The 24028-nt window shown below is 42.3% G+C and overlaps 1 protein-coding gene across 3 annotated transcripts in view; it reads left to right on the top strand.

The window, feature by feature from the left end:
- The window catches only part of TRIO (trio Rho guanine nucleotide exchange factor), a 270904-nt gene extending 253770 nt beyond the window's left edge, over positions 1 to 17134 (top strand). Inside the window, exon 53 of one of the 3 annotated variants that reach the window (XR_014474954.1) lies at positions 16402 to 17134. Coding sequence is in view for 2 of the 3 variants with exons in the window: in XM_083188251.1 (XP_083044377.1) it covers positions 5504 to 5523 (20 nt within the window). In the remaining variant the exon portion in view is untranslated. Of the gene's footprint in view, positions 1 to 5503; positions 5674 to 16401 lie in introns of those variants that run through there. The other 2 variants (XM_083188252.1, XM_083188251.1) reach the window with 2 other exon arrangements.
- The last annotated feature ends 6894 nt before the right edge of the window (positions 17135 to 24028 follow it).

Genomic DNA, 24028 nt, shown 5'->3' with positions numbered 1-24028 from the left:
TCTTTATATCGCTGATTTGGCAATGTTGATGGTTCTGAGATTCCTGTCCTGTAACCTATATCAGCAATATCAAATTTCTATGTGTTGACAAAAGTTTTTTAAAACTGAGCCATGGGATAACTGGGAGAACTCCTAATAAACCTGTGTTTATTTTTCACTGTTGGACCACAACAATTTTGCATAACTCTCCTAAATGTGGGATTTGGGGACTTTTGGACTTCCACAAATGCCAGATAATAATGTATTTTACTTTGACTCCATGCTTTCACAAAACCTTATTTGAATAACGCATACTGTATTTGCCAATATTTAAAATGTAAGTCTCCTCACTTTCTAGCATGGCACACCAAGAGCAAACACGTGCCATTTTCCAACATCACACGAGACACCAGTTTTATATTTCAAATGGTCCTATTTAAATAACCTGCATTTTGCAAATAAAGCAACACACAATCCTGCTACTAAAATAAAAATACCAGCAATGTGCACTGTGTAAAGTCTACTATCCTAGTAGCCACTGTCTATTTTCTCCCGAAAAAATGCACTTTTATTGTGATTTTTGCCGGATCGTATTATTATTATCTTCATTTATATATTTATTTATTTATTTGGCACCACAAGTTAATTACAGAGAATGTAAATGAATAAGTAAAACAGGAAACAGTAACTTAAGGGGTGTACACAGGGTGCGAATGTCCTACTGATTAGATCCCTATTCGATCAATAGGGTTTGAGTCGCACGGCAAGCAAAACGCATTCGATTTTGACTATACAGTACAGATCTTTACTATAACTATATAGTAGAGATATAGTACAAATATGTGCTATATAGTCTTGCCTACACAGTCCATTTTTCTATTCGATATAGACTAAACAGGAGTGCGAATCGGCATTGAATGACAACCATTCCATTTTAATTCGATTTTGCTTAAATTTTGACTATACAGTATAAGCAAACTTGAATAGAAAAATAGACTGTGTAGTGTACAACCTATTACAGTTGAATACAATAGATGACAAGTACAGGGTACATAAACATAGTTGCATCAGCAGACGCCACTAAAATAAGTATCATGATGGCAGAACACCGCAGGATTTGTTGCCATTGATGATGGTTGAACTTAGAGAAAGAAAAGAACTTGAGGTAACAAAGCCCTGTTTGTGAGGGCTTACATTCAGCGCCAGTGCTAGGGTCTCCAGCGCCCTCCTGCAAACCATATATTTTGCACCCTTTCACATTGCCATTGCAACAAGCTGCAGCCCGATTGTAGGAGTATATGCAACATGCGATCCTATGGAGGATCTTAGGTGCATGTACATGTATGCATACACAATCTCAGTGCTCTGTCCGCAAAATGTTGCAGGCACTAAAGGTGCCCATACACGCTGCGAGAATCGCATACGTTATGGGCTAGATCACATCGCACGGCATGCATGCAATGTGTGTGCAATGCGATCCGAAAGCAGTACAAAAAGTATGTGCTGCACATTACACCCCTCTCGTGACTGAGGGGGAAAGGAGGGGAGAGGAGGAGATAGAGGGGGCAGAGTGTTGAGGACTGGCAGTGGCACTGGCACAGCACACTGAGAAGAGGGAAGGGGGGGGGGCAGCACTGCCTGTTAGTCATTTGATTGACAGCTGACAGGCACAGGGAGCAATGGGTAGGGGGAGGATCCGGACATGACATGTCATCCAGGCATTCACAGACAGCGCTACATGCCTCAGTGCAAGTGTTGGTGAGGAAGAGGTTGCAGGTCGCAGGAGGAGGACAGTGTGTGCGTGGTGCAGGGAGCTGCTCAGCCTTTCCATACTGCTGCCTACTGTCAGACAGGCGCTGCGAGCGGCGTGCAGGAGGCAGTGACAGTGAGGGCTGAGGCAGCTTTAGCAGAGCAGGGAGGGAGACAGCACCTTTTCAGCATGGCGCCTTCCTGCTCTGCAGGAGCTGCTGAGTGGGTAGCGCCGGCCCTGCTTACATTCTTAAGTAGAGGCGTAGACAGAGGTAACACAGATGGGGTAAGCAGTGCGCATGCAAGACAGGGTTAGGATGATATTTGGTTGGGTTTAGTGAAGAAGTGAGTCTGTAGAGCCTGTTTGAATTTTGTAGAGAGGTGGAGAGCCTGATGAGAGGTAGAGAATTCCAGAGATAGGAAGCAGCACATGAAAAATCTTGAATGTGTGGGAGAGTGGGAGGCAATAATCAGTAGGCAAGAAATATACCATGCATTAACGGAGCAAAGAGGATGTATGGAAGTGTAAAGGGAGATAAGGTCAGAGATGTAAGTGAGAGGGGGTGGATGAGGGCTTTGTAAGTGAGTGTGCAAAGTTCAAATTGGATTCTGAAAGGGAAGGGAAGCCAATGAATGGCTGCAGGAGATGTAGTGCATTTGGTGAGGAAGATTAGTTGGGCTGCAGCATTGACTATAGATTGGAGTGGAGAGTAACATTTGTAAGGGATTTTACACTGAGATGGTCATCCTGTCTACATTCAACAAATCCTTCATAAGTTTGGAAACCAAAGGGGTACCTTGGTCCGTTTAGACCTTCTATTATTAGACCTCAGTATTCCCAGGCAGTATACAGGGTTAGTAGCTCTCTGGCAATAGTGCCAGATTTCATATTACGCAGAGGTATGGCCTTCTGTTGGCATAATCCACTATCACTAGTATGTATCGGTGCCCTTGAGTGGATTTTTCCACTGGCCTTATCAGATCCATGCCAATTTTTTCAAAAGGCACGGAAACAATAGCGAAGGGTACCAGTGGAGCCCTAACCTCTTCTTCATTAGGAAACCTGGAAACATAAAAACAATAAAAATGTACTCATTCTCAATCCATTTGATAAAAATGTACATACCACAAATGTAGAAATCGACACCCAACGCATTTCGTCAGTATGACTTCCTCTAGGTGGTAAGAAAAAGCTTTTTAAACAATAATTCATAACTACTGGCAAGTGGATCTTTGTTTAAAAAGGATTACAAACCCATTTGATGTGTAGAAGGTATTTTTTAGTAAATTTTTCTTTAAATGATGACTAGGGGCGGGATGTTCTAACATCCGCAGCCCCCCTCGGCCGGGCTTCGCTTAGTTAATGATCGCTTATGCTCTAACATATGCGATCATTACCGCAAGGGACAGCTCTTACAATAAGAGCTGTCAATTGCAATGCGGCAATGGCGCTGGACTTCCGGGTCTGAGACATGGGAGTCCATCTGTGCATGCGCAGAGCGCCAGAGCCGCCCGCAGGGCATGCTGGGAGGGATCAATGACGGATCCCTCACACAGCAATGCGGTAAGAAGCCCATAGGTGTCTGCAGGGAATTGCCAGCTTTTCTGGCGATTCCCTCTGCAGCGCTGACACTGCGGGGGGGGGGGGGGGGGTTAGAGAATATAGAAATGCGGTAAAAAAAAAGGATAACGGGTTTTTACTGCATTTCTGGGTTAGAGCATCCTGCCCCAAGTCTCTTAATGATCAAAATATTAGGTACGTTTATGACAATTAGCCTACCAGTATATTTTTGGATTGTGGGAGGAAACCCACGCAAGTACGGGGAGAATATACAAACTCTGCAGTTAGAGCCATGGTGGGAAACCCATGACCTCAGTGTTGTGAGGCATATAATGCTAGCCATTACACCATCCATACTGTCCGATGAGCATGGAGGAGAGCATGTTATATAGTAAAACAACTGCAATAATAATTACAGAATAATAACAGAAATTATACAAACCGATTTCTGTGTACAAGCTCATGTTCCGGGCGCCGATTGCTGGAATGGTGCCGCCGGCCCACCCCCCCCCCCCTCCGCAAATGATCCCCTGCAAGTATCATACTACACTAATGGCGGGAGGCGTGTGCCGGCGGCTGCCTTGCCCGGCCCCTAGCTGCTGTTCCTGTCACTCAGCGTACCTACAGCCTGATGTCTGGTGCTGGACGCTGCTTGAGAGGTCAGACAGGGCTGCAGGTCCGAGCACAGCACAGACACAGGCATGACGCTGGTGCAGGCTGCTTGTGTTCTCCGGGGCTGCAAACAGAGGATCAGAGGCTCACAGTCCCGGGGAAGCAGCTCGCGTCTGGCACTTCTCACCTGCCAGCTCGGACATCCAGCTTCTCCCTCCTGTACTGTAAAGTATTAACTTTAACCTTTGACTTGTGCACACACATCAGCTGACCCTCGTTATTGCCGCTGATGAGTGCACACAGATGGGAGGGAGGAGGGGGAGTGAGGGGAGGAAGCTACAAAGCTCTGTCCCTTAATTAAAGTAAGCATTCCCCCAAATACAGAAGTAAGAGACACAGGATAATGTGGTGGTGTTATCATCTGCCTAGACGTTACAGTGTCTTATATAGCACAGCAGATTCCGTTACAGTGTCTTATATAGCGCAGCAGATTCCGTTACAGTGTCTTATATAGTGCAGCAGATTCCATTACAGTGTCTTATATAGCGCAGCAGATTCCGTTACAGTGTCTTATATAGCACAGCAGATTCCGTTACAGGTTCTTATATATGCAGCAGATTCCGTTACATCATCTTATATAGCGCAGTAGATTGCGTTACAGGTTCTTATATATGCAGCAGATTCCGTTACAGCATCTTATATAGCGCAGCAGATTCCGTTACAGTGTCTTATATAGAGCAGCAGATTCCTTTACAGTGTCTTATATAGCGCAGCAGATTCCGTTACAGTGTCTTATATAGCGCAGTAGATTGCGTTACAATAGTGCAGCAGATTCCGTTAGTGTCTTATATAGTGCAGCATATTCCGTTACAGTGTCTTATATATTTCAAATGTAACATGCCAACACATGTTAGCCACGCCCCCAATTCATTACCTGGAGATGGGGGGGGGGGGGGCGCGAAATATGTCCTTGCTCCGGGCACCATGGCACCTAGCTACATCGCTGCTTCCTGTATATAATATGTATTGCATAGTATTTCTTACAATACACTGTTTGCTGGTTCTCATAGTCCTGAGAATAGCCCCTCACTGCTAGCAGGGAGACAGTAGGTTACATTTGAGGATGTGAATACGCATAGTGGCGATTCTGATATTGCCACTGGTACAGTATATTGCTCTTACTCCTCTATGATGTTGACCAAGGTTGGGAGACTATAGAGCTATGGAAAAGTATTGGTGCTTCAAGAAGTGTAAAGAACATGGCAGTAAATAACATTCGCTCACTTAAAATTTTATATCTTACATATTTTTCAATATGAGATTAAATAGAATATGGCACATGTCAGTCTAGATAACATATTACCAGTTGCAGCTCCAGAGGTTGGGCTGCAGCACAGTTCAAAATTCAAATAGGAGAGCCCCACCAACTGCCATTGCAAACTGACTCACTGTCAGTTGGTGTGGCTCCTCTGTGTGAATTTTGGACTGTGCTGCAGCCAAACCTCTGGAGCCACCACTGCATATTACTGTACATCTCTTCTATAACTTATATTGACTTTATATTAGATTAACATTTATACTTGTTTTTGATGTTTTTTTCAGAAGTAGATTTTCGATTGTGAAATTATGAGCAAAATAACAAAAAGAGCTTTAGCCATCGAGTTTGTAAACAAGAGGCTGGTGAAAAGAAATCAAGTCTTGGAACCCTGCAGAGACCACTATCCCCACAGCATGACCAGCCTTCTTGACATTTTGCAACACCAACCATTTATGCCTTAATATATCAAATGTATGTATATATATTATTCTGCCACCTTTACATAATGGTTGCAAAATAGATGTGCTAGACATCAAAAATCCAAAAATACAAGACAAGTGTTTAGTGAAACAATATCATATACTGTAGGACATTTTTAAGAATATCGAATGTGGCTCGTGGGTTTTAGGGAAACAGTATGAAATTATAGCCTTTTAATGTAACATCTCGTGACATGATTGTTTTACATAAGTAATGTTTTAATAGGATCACCATTATCAAATAAACATCTATCCTATCTATCTATCTATCTATCTATCTATATATATATATATACACTAAACATCGGCATTCACCTTTCCTAGTTTTAGGGTACCCTATTGCTTTTGTCCACATTGTTTAAACAGAAATTATAGGGGCTCTGCACTCACTAAATTAACTGATATTAATAAATAGTGGAGATTTAGTTCATGAATTAATCAATGCATGCATACAGTAGCTTCTGTTAACCATTTCCCTAGATGATTAGTGACAGGTGTGTTGGTAACTGCTCACCTTTAAAAGCATAATCTGCTGTGAGCACTAGACCAGATAGCATGCCTGGAATCAAACATTAATGTGATAGATAGCTATGTGTGTTGTAACCATTTTGAGCAATAATGTTAGGACCTGCAGAGAAGCGGGGTCCCGTTCATGAACTAAATCTCCACTATTTATTAATATCAGTTAATTTAGTGATTGCAGAGCCCCTTATATATATATATATATATATATATGTGCAAAGTGCGGCACTAAGGACAGCTTGTAAAAATGATTACAGGACACGATACTCCGTTTGTCAACGTTTCATTTATCTTACAAGAAATTTCGTCAGGATAACTTGTAAGAGAAATGAAATGTTGACAAACGGAGTATCGTGTCCTGTAATCTTTTTTACAAGCTGTCCTGAGTGCCGCCCTTTGCACATATTTATTTCTCCTCTATATTGATTAGTGGATGTGGGGCACCAGACCATTCTTCACAGTGCCGGGTCTATCAAAAAAAAAAAAATTATATATATATATATATATATATATATAGGCGACAAGTCGGAGCAGCACTCCTTAGTTGGAGTCAGGTGCGGTGCACCCGCCATCTTAGAAAACTGATGCAGTTCCTGTTCCCTGTCTGGGGTGTCGCTGTCTGCTGTGGGGTTTCTAGCACAGGTCTGGTTTGCATATCAGTGCTGATATACAGACCACACTGTGCTAGAAGCACTACAGCAGACACCGACACCCCATGCAGGGTAAGAGGAACTGCATGGGTTTTCAAATATAGCAGGTGCTAGAATGAACACTATATATAGATATAGATATATATATATAGATATAGATATATATATATATAGATATAACAATAGTGGTGTGGCACCTATAATTTCTGGATAATGTCCATAAACTTAATGATCCACTTTCTAGTGAAGCAAATAGATACAGTTCATCCAATATCTTGTTTATTTGGTTGATCTTGTTGTCATAGATAAAACATGTACAATAGTCCAAGCGCTTTTCATCTATAACGACTTCATCAGGGGAGCATAGTGATTCATCTTAAATAACGGAGATAAGATCTCCTGACATTTCTTGAGGGATAGTGGTCCCTTCTTTCACAAGTGTTTCTTGAGTTCTGTCTTTAAGGTATTATTGGATATCCAGTATTCTTATCTTTCAAGAAGTGTATGCATAAACCAACTGGTAAAATCAATCCTTTGTGAGTTTAAAAACTGGGATTCCTTCCCTGTGTTAGAGTTTCCAACGTTTGCCAATACTGAAGATAGACAAAAGTTTCTCTAGAGAATGGCACATACATTTTTCTCTAGGGAAACTCCTTCTCCTACAGGGAAAGGCTGCATTATGCTGCATTATGAAGAAATGGCACTCGGAGGCTTGAAAGCAATGAAATGTTGGGACCAAACTTTAATCCGTGGTCGTCAACGTTTCAGGGCCTTAACGCCCCGTCGTCAGGACAATTACAGTAACTGTCATTAAGGCCCCGAAACGTTGACCACAGATTAAAGTTTGGTCCCAACATTTCATTGCTTGCAATCCCACGACATTTCTTCATCTTGCATATACTTCAGAGGATTCAACCTCTTTTGTTAGAAGCACCGGAGCCAGCATATCCTTCCCAGCACTTAAGCTCTGAGTGACTGCACCCTCCTCTCTCTCTCTCTCTCTCTCTCTTTCTTTCTCTCTCTATATACCTGTATATATATATATATATATATATATATATATATATCTGTGTGTATGTGTGTGTGTATATATATATATATATATATATATATATAGATAGATAGATAGATAGATAGATATCCTATGCATCAATCTGAGGATACAGTTTTACAATTTATGTATCCCTGCTCTATTAAGGTTTTTCTTTTATTTGTTTTGTAACTTTTATTATTGTTTTTTTTTTTTAAGGCACCAGAGTGCTTTGCAATGTGTAAGACCGTAGGGAAAATGTTCATACTGTAGATAAAACAAAGACATACGTAAAATGTGGACATACAAGGTACACAACATACAGGCATGTTTGAAAGCTCATGTGATAGCTTGCAGTCTGAAGCAAGTGTATACTGAGGATGCTAAGTACACAGGGGGAGATGTATGAAGCAGTGAAAAGAGTGGAGAAGTTGCCAATGGCAACCAAGCAGCTTTGCAGTAACATTTTTCAAGTGCATGATATAAAATTATAGGGAGCAGCTGGTTTTCATGTGCCGTTTCTTTGCTACCACACTCCTCCACTCTGTTGACTGCTTTGTAGATATACCCCACACTTACCCAACTTGTCTGCAGTCCACCACATCTGTCAATTGAGCATGTACAAATACCATATAGGCTGCTAAATGTGTCTGTGCTGACATCACAAATGGGGGGGTTCCTATGAATTTGCTTGCCCAGTTAAGATGTCAGACACGGTCAGTCCTTGCAGAAAGTGCATGGTCGGTCAGCAGGTCACCCGTGCACACAGCCAGATGCGCCCATATAACTGAAGATATATTGGGCAAACGCTGAGCTTCAAGGCCAACGCAAATGTCTGTGTGAAATGTGTACAATTCTGGTAACCCGCAAACAATATAACATGTATTTGATAGAATGTCCAATATACTGTATCATTCCAGCATTAGAGTGGAAGTAGGATAGCGAGTATTTTTAGTTAAAGTGACAGTAGGGTAAACTTTTCTAAAGAGATATTTTTTTAATATTTAACAGGTTATTGGTGACTTCCAAATTGTTAATATGTGAGAGCAGGAGTGCTGTAGGCTGGAGTGAGAGTAACCAGATGTGTGACGTAGATCAGCGATAAAAAGACAAAGTTTGAGCGCTAGGGACTGGATGTTGTGTGACGTGAACAAATGGCTGCCCTGTGGTAGAGGGATGCCGCCATCAAGATAGAACAAACACAGGAAAAAGAACCACTAGGCGCCGTTTGTACACTCAAAAAAGACAATTTAATAACCACTTACAATAAACAATAAAAGATAAAATCAATGGATTGCATGCATGCAAGCTAAAAAATATGTGTGGGGGTACATGTGTATCCCACAACAATAAACACTTGAATTTAAGCAGCCTTAATCATTACAATTACTGGTCTCAGGATATGCAACAAGTTTCCACAATTGTTACAGCAGCTTGCTGTCGGTCCCAGATGCGAGCTAGGTGTCCCGACAGTTAGCAAGGGGATTACTTGAGAACTCACAGTGAGTTATGCTGAATGTGTCATTTTTGTCTGTGAGCCCCTTTACGGAGTGATGTGGCAACTTTTGGTACTCCGTTAATGGATCTAGGCCAGAACAGGGGGGGGGGGGGGGGGGGGGTGTATGCCAACGTGCACAGATGTAGTACTCACTGACTTTCTTAGATGGTATCACTCCGTCAGCGGTGTTTGTAATCCAGCGGGTCGACCGCTGACACCTTGCGGCGCCTGTCCACCTCCACGCTACAGCACCAGTCAGCGGGCCGAGTGCAGGCTGGAGTTAGCGGGTCACAGCGGCTACGTCCTTTGGTGAAGTGAGAGCTCTCGGTACACTCCCAATGCAAGGATGGCTGCGGGACTGGGCGGTGTGTGCACACTCCGCCAGTCCACCAACTGTACTGCCGGGGCCATGGTGAAATGACAATTTGGAGATTGCAGATGTCACACGCAACTTGCAGGTCTCTCCGGTCCTCAGCCTCAGATGGTAGGGGTCCTCAAAAACGCATTTTGCCGCTCTCAGGGCGGCTTTTTCAATTCAAAGCCTGCTTTGACCCTTTAGACCCTGTCGACCTTTTGACCCTATCGACCTTGTGACTGTCGACCATTAGTGGTCGACCATATGACTGTCTATCACGAGTCAGTGTATGATTTATACCATAACCATGTCTTACAGTCCTTGCAAAGCTCTGGTATATATGCCCTTATATACAGCCTAGAAACCCCTCTAGCCATTCTACATACCCCAGAGCCCCTTATGCAAGGCTATGCACCACAGAGCTCCTGTTGTTCCTTTATATGCCACAAAGTGCTCACTAATACATAGTAACATAGTTATAGATGTCAGTCCATTGAGTTCAACCTATTTAACTAGTCTAAGTCATGACTATATGATTCCCTTTAAACTAAAACTTAAGGCCCATACACACTGATTTACTTTGAGCTGAAAGTCGCTCAAAACAGCAGATTTCAGTGGCTTTTAGCTCAAAACCGCCCAGTGTGTATGCACCGGCGGTGAGTGCTGCTGTGCGCTCCCGCATCGTAAGGTCCATACACACTGGGCGACTGGTTATACCAGCAGATGAGCGGCTTTGAGGACAGCTTTGCATACCACTGTGCTATGCAAAGCCATTCTCCCCCAAACGTAGGCGCCGGGCAGGGGAATGAATGCGATCATCGCTGTCGGTACATGCTGGGCATAGTCGCCCAGTGTGTATGGACCTTAATAATTTATCTAGTTTTAGTTTAAACTCATTTACTGTAATCGCTGTTACACAGGTAAAGCAACACGTACAAAATACATAAAATATACACACACATTCTATATCAAAAACTCAAACATATTACTGTATTACATATTGAGCATGGAACTGCTAGGAAAGGGTGTAAACACTGTCTGTGACATCTCTGATTAGCATTTACAGGTTCTAAAATAAGATGCAATCTCACACTGGTCGTACTGTTGTGTTGTTACATGATGACAGAAACGATCAGAGACATGCAGTCATAAAGTTTATCTCAATGTTTTAGTCTTGTTTATTAGAGATAGTGTATATATTCTCCATAGCCAGAGAAAAACATTGGGTTACCTATGTGGCATTGAAGCTTCTTACACATGACCTGCAATTTTAGTGTATCACTTCCACTTTAAATAAAACCAGGAACCCCATCTGTGTCACCCCTGTCTGCCCCCCTAATTAGAATGTAAACTCTCATGAGCAGGGCCCTCTTGTCATGTGCACTTATTTCTCTTACTTAACCATTGCCATACTTCCTTCAACAACATCTAATCTTTTGGTTTTACACCACCCTAATACTTATAGTACTTGTTCAATACTGTCCTGAACTGTAAGTTACCGTTTTCTTCTTTTGCTTACTTATGTACTCCACTTCTACACACTGACAGTACAGTAGACGTATTGTTATAATATAGTACTGGCCCCTGTCACTAAGCAGGAGACAGTACTTTGGTGTCACCCCTTTGTGGGTGACATCTGTGTGCGCCACACAAACCCCTAGTGATGACACTACCTACAACACTCCCACTGGGTTCCAACATCCGTCTCAGGCCCTACTTCCATTTTATTCAGTATCCACATTCAACTCCTACAGACATTCTGCATAATAGTCAAAACTATCACAATCATATTAAGGCAAGCCAGGGGCTCAATTGCTATGGCAAAGAGAGCAGGTGCTTATAGTGATTAGGTACTTAAGATTCATATTTTTTGTGAAGGAATTGATAGTATAGCAGAGTGATGCATATTGTGAAGAAAAAGCACAGCCAATAAGTGTTATAATTTGGCTCAAATTGTATATATACAGTGTGTGTGTGTGTGTGTGTGTGTGTGTGTGTGTGTGTGTGTGTGTGTGTGTGTGCGTGCGTGCGTGTGCATTTGTTTATGTACTGTACAGGTAGAGCCATCCTCATCTAGCACTTTAATAGAATTAAGTAAACTAGAGCTGTCAGACTTAATCCTATGCCCGTGATGGCTAAATTATGACATGCGTATCACTTGTGACACGCCAAGGCACTTTGAGTGACATGCGTGTCTCACCAACCGGTTTGCGTAGAGGAAAACCCGGAAGTGCGCAAGTGAACCGGCTAAGCAAGCACGCATGCTGCGCCACCAACTGGAAGAGGACAGAGGGGGACGTCCCCTGTCCACTGGAGGGAGAGCTCCCATTCACTATAGTCTACCCCGGCTTCTGTAGTCAGGCCTGTGCTGGGGACTACAGACCCGCCTCCTGCTGCTGAGACACCTTTCCCACACATGGGCTCTGTTGAAAACTCTGCAGGCTCCGAACACCACACTATTAAGTGCTTGTATTGACACTGGTATTGTAGCTGCCTTTTTGACAGACACTGTATTAGTGCAGCCTTCTTAAATTATATTCTTTCACATTGACTTTCATATTTACAATGGGCACCGCAGTGTGTGGCATATGTATAATGGGCATCACGGTGTGTGGCATATGTATAATGAAGCATCACTGTGTGTGGCATATGTATAATGGGCATCACGGTGTGTGGCATATGTATAATGGGCATCACATGTGTGGCATATGTATAATGGCTGCAAATATCATCAAATTATTGATATTTCTTGAAGTGACACGCGACTTGAGGAAGGCTACTTTTTACGAGCTTCGACACACCAAGCTGAAAAGGTTAGCCATCACTGTCCTATGCTAATCACCTACTGTATTTGTTCTGTGTATTGTATTGCATCTTAGAATAAGTTGATAATAAGACTTGGTGAGCAATGGCTCTCCAGAGAAGGCTAGTTGAAGAAGGCTCCATCTGAACTAGCTGAGGTAACAGTTGTTGACCAGAATTTCTTGTGCAGTTAGCATTTCGTAAACTCTATCCATCTTTTGTTTTAAGCTTAACCGCTCAACTTGCCCATGGTGTGACTGGCATACACCTGTCTGTGCTGGGCTGCCGGATTTGAGCACAATTATTTTTTTTCCTTAAGCTCCATGTCCTCTACCCCCTTTATGGTATGCATCTTTGCCATATGTTGTTTCCCTGACCCACTTTGTGTAGTGACCGGACCCCTTTTTGTGCCCCCGGCAGGGTTGGGATTGGGGTTCTAACTAGCAGTGAACCTAATCTGTGCCCAATGTCAGATTATCCTCTCTATTTTATGCACTTATGCCTTTGTATAGTGGGTTGACCACTTTTTGGGGCCCTGGGGCCCCCACTGGGCTGCTAGGGGTGTCCTACCCCACTGTATTTTTTTCAATACAGTGGGGTTGGACACCCCTAGCAGCCCAGTAAATCATGTGTGTACCAGGTTTGGTGTAAATTGCTCCAGGCATTCCAGACTTAAGTTTAAATATACCATTTAATTGTGTGTAAATACCCCCCCCGGAAAACCCGCCACCACAGTTCATATCCGTGAGCCTGATGCACTGGCAGCCACCTGCATAACTGGTGGTGCCAGGGGGAGATGCTTCCTCCCTCTGGGACTGCCAGACCGAGCTGTGATAAGCAGAGTGTTGCCTTCTATAGTCTGAAGCTGATGCAGTCCATAGCGGTCACTTCACTGGCCACACATGTGGTGGCTAGTCTATTTGACAGGGAGATAGAGGGTGATGGGGGGAAAGGAAAAGGTAGGCAGTGGGTGTTTACTTGATGAGTTTTAACCTGTCCCACCCTCCATAGACACATTAGGATGATGGTCAGCAATATGGAGTAGTGACCCCATGCTGAGATGGGGGGGACTCACAGTTTGAGAACCACTGCTCTAACTTATTTAAGGGTAGGGATGCGCATCAATACTCATTCATTCTAAAGATCCATTTTCATGGACAATATACTGTATGGTGATTGTTGATCCTGGAGATGTGATGTATCAGCAGGATCAATTCTAAATTTATAATGCTAATGGATATCTTTCTCGCCTGCTCCCTAGCGTCTCTTCATCCACTGCTCATGCCTGACATTTTTACATTTGTTTGACTGCGCAGTTATAACAAGCTCTGACTTTCCAGCTGCATGCACACAAAAATAATCCTGCAGAAGATTGATATTATTAGTATTAAATGGCAATTCTATATAGGTACTCCGTGTGGCCATCCCTATTTAGAGGTCAATTTATAAACTAGTAATAACTGCTGTCGATGACGTTTTAGCCGGATAAAGGGGTTATCACTGCTTCTTTCTATGTCTATGTATTTGGAGACTAAACAAATCTTCATGAGTAAACTCTGTACATTTTCATGACTCAAAATTGCACCATATCGCATTTTTCAGCCGCTAATTTGCATCTCATTAGGGGCGAGATGTACTAAGCCTTGAAAAGTGATAAAATGGAGACTAACCAATCAGCTCCTATCTGTCATTTTCCAAACCCACCCTGTAACATGGCAGTAAGGAGCTGATTGACTGGCACATTATCACTCTCCATTTTATCACTTTTCAAGCTTAGTACATCTGGCCCTGAAGCATTGATTTTTTTTTTTAATTTGCAATTTGAAAAAGTGCGACTGCAGAACCTTACTAAAAATGGCATCCTATTAATTGACACCCTTGGCGTTTAGATAAGTGTGTAAATAGTACTGCATTTCCACCTTACACAGCAATTAAAAATTGTATACTCTGGGCCTGAATCTACACAAAGATTTTAAGTGCTGTAAATCAAGGACACAATGGGTGAGATTTAATAGGATGAGAGATTCAGAAAGTGAGAGATTTGGTAAGAAATCTCCAGATTTTTTACAGCGGCAATCATTTACACTTTAAAATCAAACCGGTTTCGCAGTGTAAATGATTGCTACTTTAAAAAAACTGGAGATTTCTTACCAAATCTCTCACTTTCTGAATCCATCATCCTATTACATTTCCTCCATAATATCATTACCACAGAGTAGTAGCCAGTGCCTGATTAACCAATATGCTGATTAGGCTGCAGTCTAGGGCACAGGACTGGGAAGGTGCTTTGTAGATGACATCCAAAGAATAAAATGAAGCCCTTATTCAGTCCATGCTTCTTAGCTATCAACCACCCTAATGCACTGTGCGGAGTAAATTTCTTAAAGTGACTGCCAGATGGCTGTGCCAATGCAACTTACTGATGGAACTATTACTGTGCATTGTGCTATAGTGTTAGCCAGGCAGCCTAAAGTCAGTCTTCTTCCCATGCCACAAGCATTAGATCTATACATTTGTATAACCTTCATTACATGCAATGGGCAGTGTGAGTTGTGAGTACCTGAGCGCCCATACACATGTGTTTAGCAGCATTACAAGGGGAGCTACAGAGCATGTGTATTAGCTGGAACCTTTAATCAGGTCCTGGTAGTATTAGTTCCCCTCTCTCCTTCCTTGGTATATGTAGCATTCACCCAATTACTGGTGTAACTTAACTAAAGCTTCTGAAATGAATAGAGATGATGTTGCCAATAGCAACCTGATATAATTTTCTAGGAAGCAATAGAGACTGAATCTTATTGGTTGCTATTTAAATTTTTAGAAGCTTTAGTAAATTTACTTCAGTGTCTACATTGCTCACTGGCTGCACCATCCTATTTCCATATTATTGAATCTGTGGTCTCAGGAAACCATCCTATACTTCAAGTGTGTAGCACACTAAAACACTGTCATCATATATTACACTACTTTAAGCATCTGGCATTTTAATGAGGCTACTAGGCAAGAATCTGTGCTATATAATATCATTCTTGATGATTTTCTGCAGGGATATACAATCATATGTCTATTAAGCAAAAACTATTCCAGCCACTTATCATCAGCCCATCTGCCATTAGAAAATTTGATAAAAAAATGTATATTGCATTTGCCACATACAGTAAGCTAAATGTAAGCAATAGCCAAATAATGGGCTTAATTCAGAGTTGGTTTTGCAAAACTCCCGGCTGCATGGGGCTGCCCAGCAGAGGACAAGGCTGCCCCATAGGCCAGGTCATGCCCTGCGGTGCGTCTGCAAAATTTTGCAGCACAACGCTCAAGTGCGAGTGCATCACTACATAGGGAAGTGCTCACACACTACTGGCTGTCCCCTGGCTGCACAGCCTAGATGCAAAGTCAGCCACAGGCCGTATTTTGGGTCAAAGTGGTTTTGGTCCAGACACACCTGCTTTGTCCGGACCGCTCCCACAAAACGCTCACTCCTGCAACAGTCAGACAACCCATCACTGTCCCTCCTTGCAACGTTGCTACCCCAACTCACTACTTAAACTGTGGTCCTGTGCACGCATGTGTAGATTGCCAAAAATTTTGATCTGCGATTTTTGGCAATTTGCAGCCCATACTGAATCCGAGCCAATATTCTCTGGAATGTAAGTTTCTTCTATTATTCTATTCCTTTTCAAGTTTTTTGAAGAAAATACCTAATGGGCATGAAATATCAAATAATATCACATAAATATCAAATAAAATATTAAGAATAAAAGGTATAACAGTACTAGACTACACATTTATTTTGAAGTGTAGTATTAATACACTGTATGACTTGTTTTGTTGTTTTTCCTCTTGCAGCCTGAACTTATTCTTGTGGATTAGAGCACATCCAAGCCAACAGCAAAGCACTGATATTAATGATGCCCTTCAGCTCTTACTAGAATTTGCTACTCCAAAGACTATACTCTGAGACCCTGCCTCCCTCACTTCTGACACACGGAATACAGACATCTATGACCTGAAAAGTTGTGTCTTGCCTTTCCAGGAGGACAGCATGGAGGGGACGTGTCTGTTTATATGCAGATTGGACTTTATTTTTCCAGGCTTTATTTATTACTGCACAGTGATCAAACAAAGCGTCATTCTCTGTGCTTCCAGGACGAGTGGCTGCAGGCACAACATCATGGGTGTGTTGGTAGATCAGATCTACAAAGTCTAGGTCAATTTAATCAACACTGTAAACACCTGAAAGACACTCTAAAATTGGTAGCATTAAAAACTTTGTACAGAACTGTTCTTTGCCAAATATTTGATACCTTATTGGGGAGTTCTCATTCTTTTTCACCCTTGCGTTATGGAGATAAACTAAACATACTATTCAAGTTCTTTTTTAAAAGAAGTTTGGACAATATTCCATACATATACAAGATAAAGCTGACCGCTATGTGGCATTGTACAACCCACAGATTACCATTATTATTATTAATATTATAATATGTTGGAAATGTTATATACTGTATGAAAAAAAAATTCTCAGCTTTCACAGTATCATTGCAATTCTGTGTATTTTATTCTGTTTTATGTAAAAATTGATAATAAAGTGATAAAATTATTTAAAAAAAGGAGGAAGTTCTTAGTAAGTGGGGGTAGACACAATTGGCAGTATTCGATGCTCTTTTGTGAGCTGTGACGGCGAGCAGATCTGATTGCTCACCCTCACAGCTCGTGGTCCAGTCTTGTTCATGTATTGTGTTTTACATGTGCTTCCATATACAGTTGTGCTCATAAATTTACTTACCCTAGCAGAATTTGTGATTTTCTGGCTAATTGTCAGAGAATATGAATGATAACTCATAAGATTTTCTTTCACTCATGGTTAGTGGTTGGGTGAAGCCATTTATTGTCAAACAACTGTGTTCACTCTTTTTAAATCATAATGACAACAGAAACTACCCAAATGACCCTGATCAAAAGTTTACATACCCCAGTTCTTAATACCGTCTATTCCCCCCTTTAACATCAATGACAGCTAGCTTGAAGTCTTTTGTGGTAGTTGTGGATGAGGTTCTTTATTTTCTCAGATGGTAAAGCTGCCCATTCTTCTTGGCAAAAAGCCTCCAGTTCCTGTAAATTCTTGGGCTGTCTTGCATCAACTGCAAGTTTGAGATCTCCCCTGAGTGGCTCAATGATATTGAGGTCAGGAGACTGAGATGGACACTCCAGAACCTTCACTTTATTCTGCTGTAGCCAATGACAGGTCGATTTGGCCTTGTGTTTTGGATAATTGACATGTTGGAACATCCAAGTACATCCCATGCACAGATTCCAGGCTGATGAGTGCAGCTTTTCCTCCTGTATATTCTGATAATATGCTGCATTCATCTTGCCTGGGTTTTTTGCATTTTTTCTTTTAATCTCTGGATGGCTACATGGAAAGAATAGGACAATCTACACTGGATGGATGGTGAGTAAGTATTCTTTTTCACAGCTATCCTTTTGGATTATACAAGGACAAGTGGACTGAAACTATGTAACTATGTGATCAAAATGGATGTGTGAAGGGGCTAATAAAGTTATACTTTATTTGTGTGTGTGTGTGTGTGTGTGTGTGTGTGTGTGTGTGTGTGTGATTGATTTTTGCATTGGTTCTGTAATAAGACTAGAAGTCCCAGTTGGCTCATTAATGCCCTGCATGCTGGGATGTGTGGTTCTTCAAGTCCCAGCATGCAGGGGAGGCTTGATGGGCCTTGTAGTTCTACTACAGAAACCAATATCTATTTTTTACAATTTTTTTTTACATCACCCCACCGTCCACTGCCAGGGACAGCCCCAGGCTTCAGCATGGGACAGGGGTTCCATGGAGGGTATGACCCCTTTAAACGGGGGTCCCCACTCCCAAAGGGATCTGGCACCGGCTGAAAAGCCAGGGTGTCATGTTTTGACTGGGGGTACTAATATAAATAATTTCCCCTGGCTGTGGCATGGCACTGCTGGCTGTTGAAGCCTGGTGCTGGTTTCCAAAATACGAGGGACCCCTACTACTTTTGTCCCCTGAGATTTGGGAACCAGGACCGGTGCCAAGACCCTGGTGCTGGTTATAGAAATACAGGGGGACCCCATTTGATCCCCCCCCTGTATTTCTGCAACCAGGACCGGCTCATAGACCCCAGGGCTGGTTATACTTGGGAGGGTGGTCCCCATACAATTTTTTTTAAATTATGTATTTCATTTTCTTATTTTTACACAGAGAAGCACCGCACTGGGATCTGACTGTTCCGTGCAAGGCTTCAAGTTTCTGCCGGCAAACCTGGCAGCCAAATATGAATGGCATCAGAAAATACAAATCCAAAGGATATGGCAGCTTGGTAAATTTGGTGAAGTCTCCAGTCATATTTTGGCACATCCTCTTTATACACGCTATCAGCCGTATTCAACCTTTTTAGTAAATTTCGCCCGTGGAGCCTAAGGAAGTTGCTGGTAAGATATTAATGTCAGTGTATATGAATATATTTTTAAACAACACATAATGAATGCATATTTTCTTAGGGACATCATCTGTGGTGACACCTCAATGGAGGATCTCTACTGTGTCAGCATTGCCCCATGAACAGTTGCTGATGTCACCACCACATCCAGCATCGCATTCTCTACCAGTGGAATGTATGAGTGAACCCTTAAAACAAAAAAACTAAAATTCTGATTACAATTACACAATACTTTTAATGATAATGTGGGAATTTTAGGCACAACAATAAACAAGGGGATATTTAATTTGTGTTGGTTTCCATTGGTGCAAATGCCAACAATTACCTTAAAAATTATTAAAATTCCATTTCAAAATCACATAGTAAGTAGCTTTGTGTAGGCAATCAGTTAATAGCTATTTCCTTCTTAAAGTTGAAAAAAATATAATGTACAATATCATTTTTAAACATTAATAATTTAGTATTTGTAACAATATTTATCCCTAACCAAAATTATCATTAAATAATGACTAACTTAACATTGTGTCACCGCCATTTTTAATCAGTGTTTTTGGATCAATTCAATACATAACTAAAATTAGATGAAGCAAAACACGCAAAATTAAAACTTACCATGACCCATGTGTTAGCAAGTGAGCAAAAAACGTATAGTCCAAGGCTACTATTATGAGTGTATACTGTTAAAGGTATACTTTAATTAGTATGTTAAAATGTTAAAACAAAGAGGTAAGGCTTTATTAGGAAACTGTTTCACAGTTCAGCACATCACATTATGAAGTTAGAAATAGTGGTTTATTTTGTAGATAACCTTTAACCCCTTCCCGACAATTGACGTACATTTACGTCATGGTCGGGAAGTACTTCCCGACACATGGCGTAAATGTACGTCATGGCATTTAACTGTCACCGCGTCTATAGACGCGGTGACAGTTTCAACATGTCTGCTGTCTCTGACAGCAGACATGTCCGTGCATGCCCAGGGGGGGCTGCGATGCCGCCCCCCCATCGGCGATCGCTGTGATTGGCTGTTCAGTGTGAACAGCCAATTACAGCGTTTTCTGTGTCACCGGCGAATAACGTTCGCCGGTGACACGCGATCGGAGGTGATTGGTGCTGTAAAGTACAGCACCAATCACCGCGGGGTGTAAGGGTGACACTGGTGTCACCCCACCTCACCCCGCCCGCCCCCAAAGGCCGTGATTGGTCCGTCGGACCGACGGACCAATCACAGCCATGGAGGGGGGTTTAAACTAACGGTGACTGCACTGCAGACGCCATTCCGGTCTGGAATTGCGTGCAGTGCGGTCACCGTGCCTAGCTGCCGCGATATACTGACCAGAACCTTGCAAAATACTTACCTGATCCTTGCAAATATCTTGCCTGCTTCATCACTGCTTGTAGTGTGCTGGATGCTTCCTGGATCCTGTTACTTGTGACTTCCTGTGTTGTGAACTTGTGCTGCTGCAGTGTAATAGCGTTAGTTAGATAGAGAGAGATAGAGAGAGATAGTGTCAGAGAGTGCTATATTTTGTGCTGCTGCAGTGTGATATAGTTATAGAGAGAGAGAGAGAGATAGAGAGAGAGAGAGAGAGAGATAGAGAGGCCTAGTGACAGAGAGTGCTATATTTTGTGCTGCTGCAGTGTGATAGTTATAGATAGAGAGATAGAGAGAGATAGAGAGAGAGAGATAGAGATAGTGACAGATTGTGCTATATATTTTTTATATAACTGACTGCTGCCCCCCTTTTGTGCTGATCAGTATAAATTAACTGATCAGCAACTTTTTGGGGGCGCAGGTTTTTTTTTTATATATATATACCTGTCACTGCTGCTGCTGCAGTGTCATAGAGTGTTAGATAGTGAGAGATAGAGAGATAGAGAGAGATAGTGACAGAGAGTGCTAAATTTTGTGTCTGCTGCCCCCGCCTTTTGTGCTGATCACTATATCTGAGGTGATCAGCAACTTTTTGGGGGTGCAGAGTTTTTTTTTTTTATATATATACCTGCCAGTTGCACTGTCAGTTGCACCAAAGGTTGTGCACCTGCTGCCCCTCACTGGTAATCAGTGTCGCATCACTGATCACCTTTTTTTTTTTTGTGTGTGCTGTGGGGTCTTTTTTAAATTTTTTTTTTTACACACACTGTGATTTTGTGGGTGTCCTGTGGCCGCTGTGCGCTGATCAGTGACGTACATCACTGATCATCTTTTTCGGCACAGGGTTGATCTATTTTTTTATTTTTTTTTGATCAAATTCCTGTTGCCTTTGAGCGCTGTTCAGTGACGGACGTTACTGACCAACATCTGTGCTCAATTTTTGGCGCAGGACCTTTTTTTTTTTTTTTAACCCCTTCAATTTTTTTTTTTTAACCCCTTCAATTTTTTTTTTTAACCCCTTCAATTTTTTTTTTTTTTTAACCCCTTCAATTTTTTTTTTTTGTATAAAGTATTTTTTTTTTTCTGCACTACATACACACTACACACTACATACCCCCTGGGTTGAAATAAAGTTTGTACCCCCCCCTACACTATACACGTGTTGAAACATTTCACTACCAGTAACACAAAAATAAAAATGGCATCCCAAATGTCATCCCAAATGTCATCCCAGTCATCCAGAAGAATGTATTCAGCGGAGGAGGCATATGCCATGCTTGCTTCTGACTCTGACACAGCCAGTGATGCAAGTGGGGAATTTGAAGGATTCGCCTTAAGCTCCTCTTCCTCTTCTGGTGATGAGGGACCCCCTCAAAGACGCTCCCGTAGAGCAGCTGAGACCCCCCCCCCAATAATTGATCTCGTATGGACCCCACCACCAGACAATTTTGAGCCCCAGGTTCCTGAGTTTTTGGCCATGCCAGGAATCCAATTTGATTCCACAGGTCTCAGAGAAATTGACTTTTTCAAATTATTTTTCTCTGATGATTTTATAAATTTAATGGTGGACCAAACTAATTTATATGCCCAGCAGTTTATTGCTCAAAACCCCACGTCATCATTTGCTAGGTGGACCCCTGTAGATGCAGTAGAGATGATGACGTTTTGGGGTCTGGTGTTTCATATGGGCATAGTAAAAAAGCCAGAAATTAGGCAATATTGGAGTACAGATGTTCTGTACAGCACCCCATTTTACCGTATGGCCATGCCCCGGGCTCGATTTGAGACGATCCTTAAATTTTTGCATTACAACGATAATGCACAGTGCCCACCCAGAGATGATCCCACCTTTGACCGGCTATTCAAAGTCAGGCCGGTCATTGATCATTTCAGTGCCAAATTTGAAGACATGTACATCCCAGATAAATTCATTTGCATAGACGAGTCCCTTATACATTTTAAAGGAAGGGTTAAATTCCGCCAGTACCTTCCCAGTAAGAGGGCAAGGTATGGCATAAAAATGTATAAGCTGTGTGAAAGCACCTCAGGGTACACTCACAGGTTTAGGGTATATGAAGGGAAGGATTCAAGAATTGAACCGCCAGAATGCCCCCCATCCCTCGTAGGTGTTAGTGGAAAAATTGTCTGGGATTTAGTGCACCCCTTCCTGGATAAAGGTTATCACCTCTATGTGGATAACTTTTACACCAGCATCCCCCTGTTTAAGGCCCTTGGTTCAAGAGGTACAGCAGCTTGCGGTACTGTGCGCAAGAACCAAAGAGGCCTCCCAAAAACGCACATTGCCCAAGTAATGAGAAGGGGTGAAAGCAGGGGAATATGCACCGAAAATATGTTGTTGGTCAAATATAAGGACAAGAGGGATGTCCTTATACTGACAACAATTCACGGAGACAGTACCACCTCCGTCCCTGTACGAGGTACCAGTACCCACACCTCAAAACCTAATTGTATCCTGGATTACAATAGGTACATGGGCGGAGTGGATCTTTCAGATCAGGTACTGAAGCCGTACAGTGCCCTGCGGAAAACAAAAATCTGGTACAAGAAGCTGGCCGTGTATATCATCCAGATGGCACTGTATAACGCTTACGTGCTATTCCGTTCTACCGGCCAGAGGGGGACATTTATGCACTTTCAAGAGGAAGTCATAAAGGGCCTAATATTTGGGAACCAGCAGGCAGAGGGCCCCAGTACTTCTAGTACTGGCCCCCGTATTGTACCAGGGCAGCATTTTCCTGATGAAATCCCCTCCACTGGAAAAAAGGGCAGGACACAAAAAAGGTGCAAAGTTTGCTATAAAAAGGGAATAAGAAAGCAAACTATTTTCCAGTGTGACACTTGCCCCGACAAACCCGGCCTATGTATAAAGGAGTGTTTTAAAATATACCACACATCTATGGATTATTAGGTTCATAATTTCACCGTGCTTCGGGGGTCTTGCTAATGCCACATAGCACCCACCATTCATTCCACCAGAATCTGAGCTGCAAAATCCAAAAATCACTCCTTCCCTTCTGAGTCCTGCCATGCACCCAACTGGTATTTTTTGGTCACATGTGAGGCATTGCCGTACTCGGGAGAAATTGGGGCACATATTTTGGGGTGCTTTTTCTCCTTCATACCTTCTGAAAATGAAAAATTTTGAGCCAGAACTGCATTTTTGTGTAAAACAATGTAATTTTTCATTTTCACTGCCCACTTGTATCAAAATTGGTGAAACCCCTGGGGGTTTGAAATGTACACTATACCCCTAGATGAATTCCCTGAGGGGTGTAGTTTGCAAAATGGGGTCACTTGTGGGGGGGTTCCACTGTATTGGTGCTTTGGGGGTCTTGCTAATGCGACATAGCACCCACCATCATTCCACCAGAATTTGTGCTGCAAAATCCAAATATCACTCCTTCCCTTCTGAGTCCTGCCACTTTTTGGTCACACATGAGGCATTGCCGTACTCGGGAGAAATTGGGGCACAGATTTTGGGGTGCTTTGTCTCCTTCATTCCTTCTGAAAATGAAAAATTTTGAGCCAGAACTGCATTTTTGTGTAAAAAAATGTAATTTTTCATTTTCACTGCCCAGTTGTATCAAAATTGGTGAAACCCCTG

This window comes from Crinia signifera, chromosome 5 (genome assembly GCF_055691185.1).
Source record: "Crinia signifera chromosome 5, ASM5569118v1, whole genome shotgun sequence".
Taxonomy (NCBI): domain Eukaryota; kingdom Metazoa; phylum Chordata; class Amphibia; order Anura; family Myobatrachidae; genus Crinia; species Crinia signifera.
Note: the sequence above shows the minus strand (reverse complement) of the source record. Positions and strands in the feature narration are given on the sequence as shown.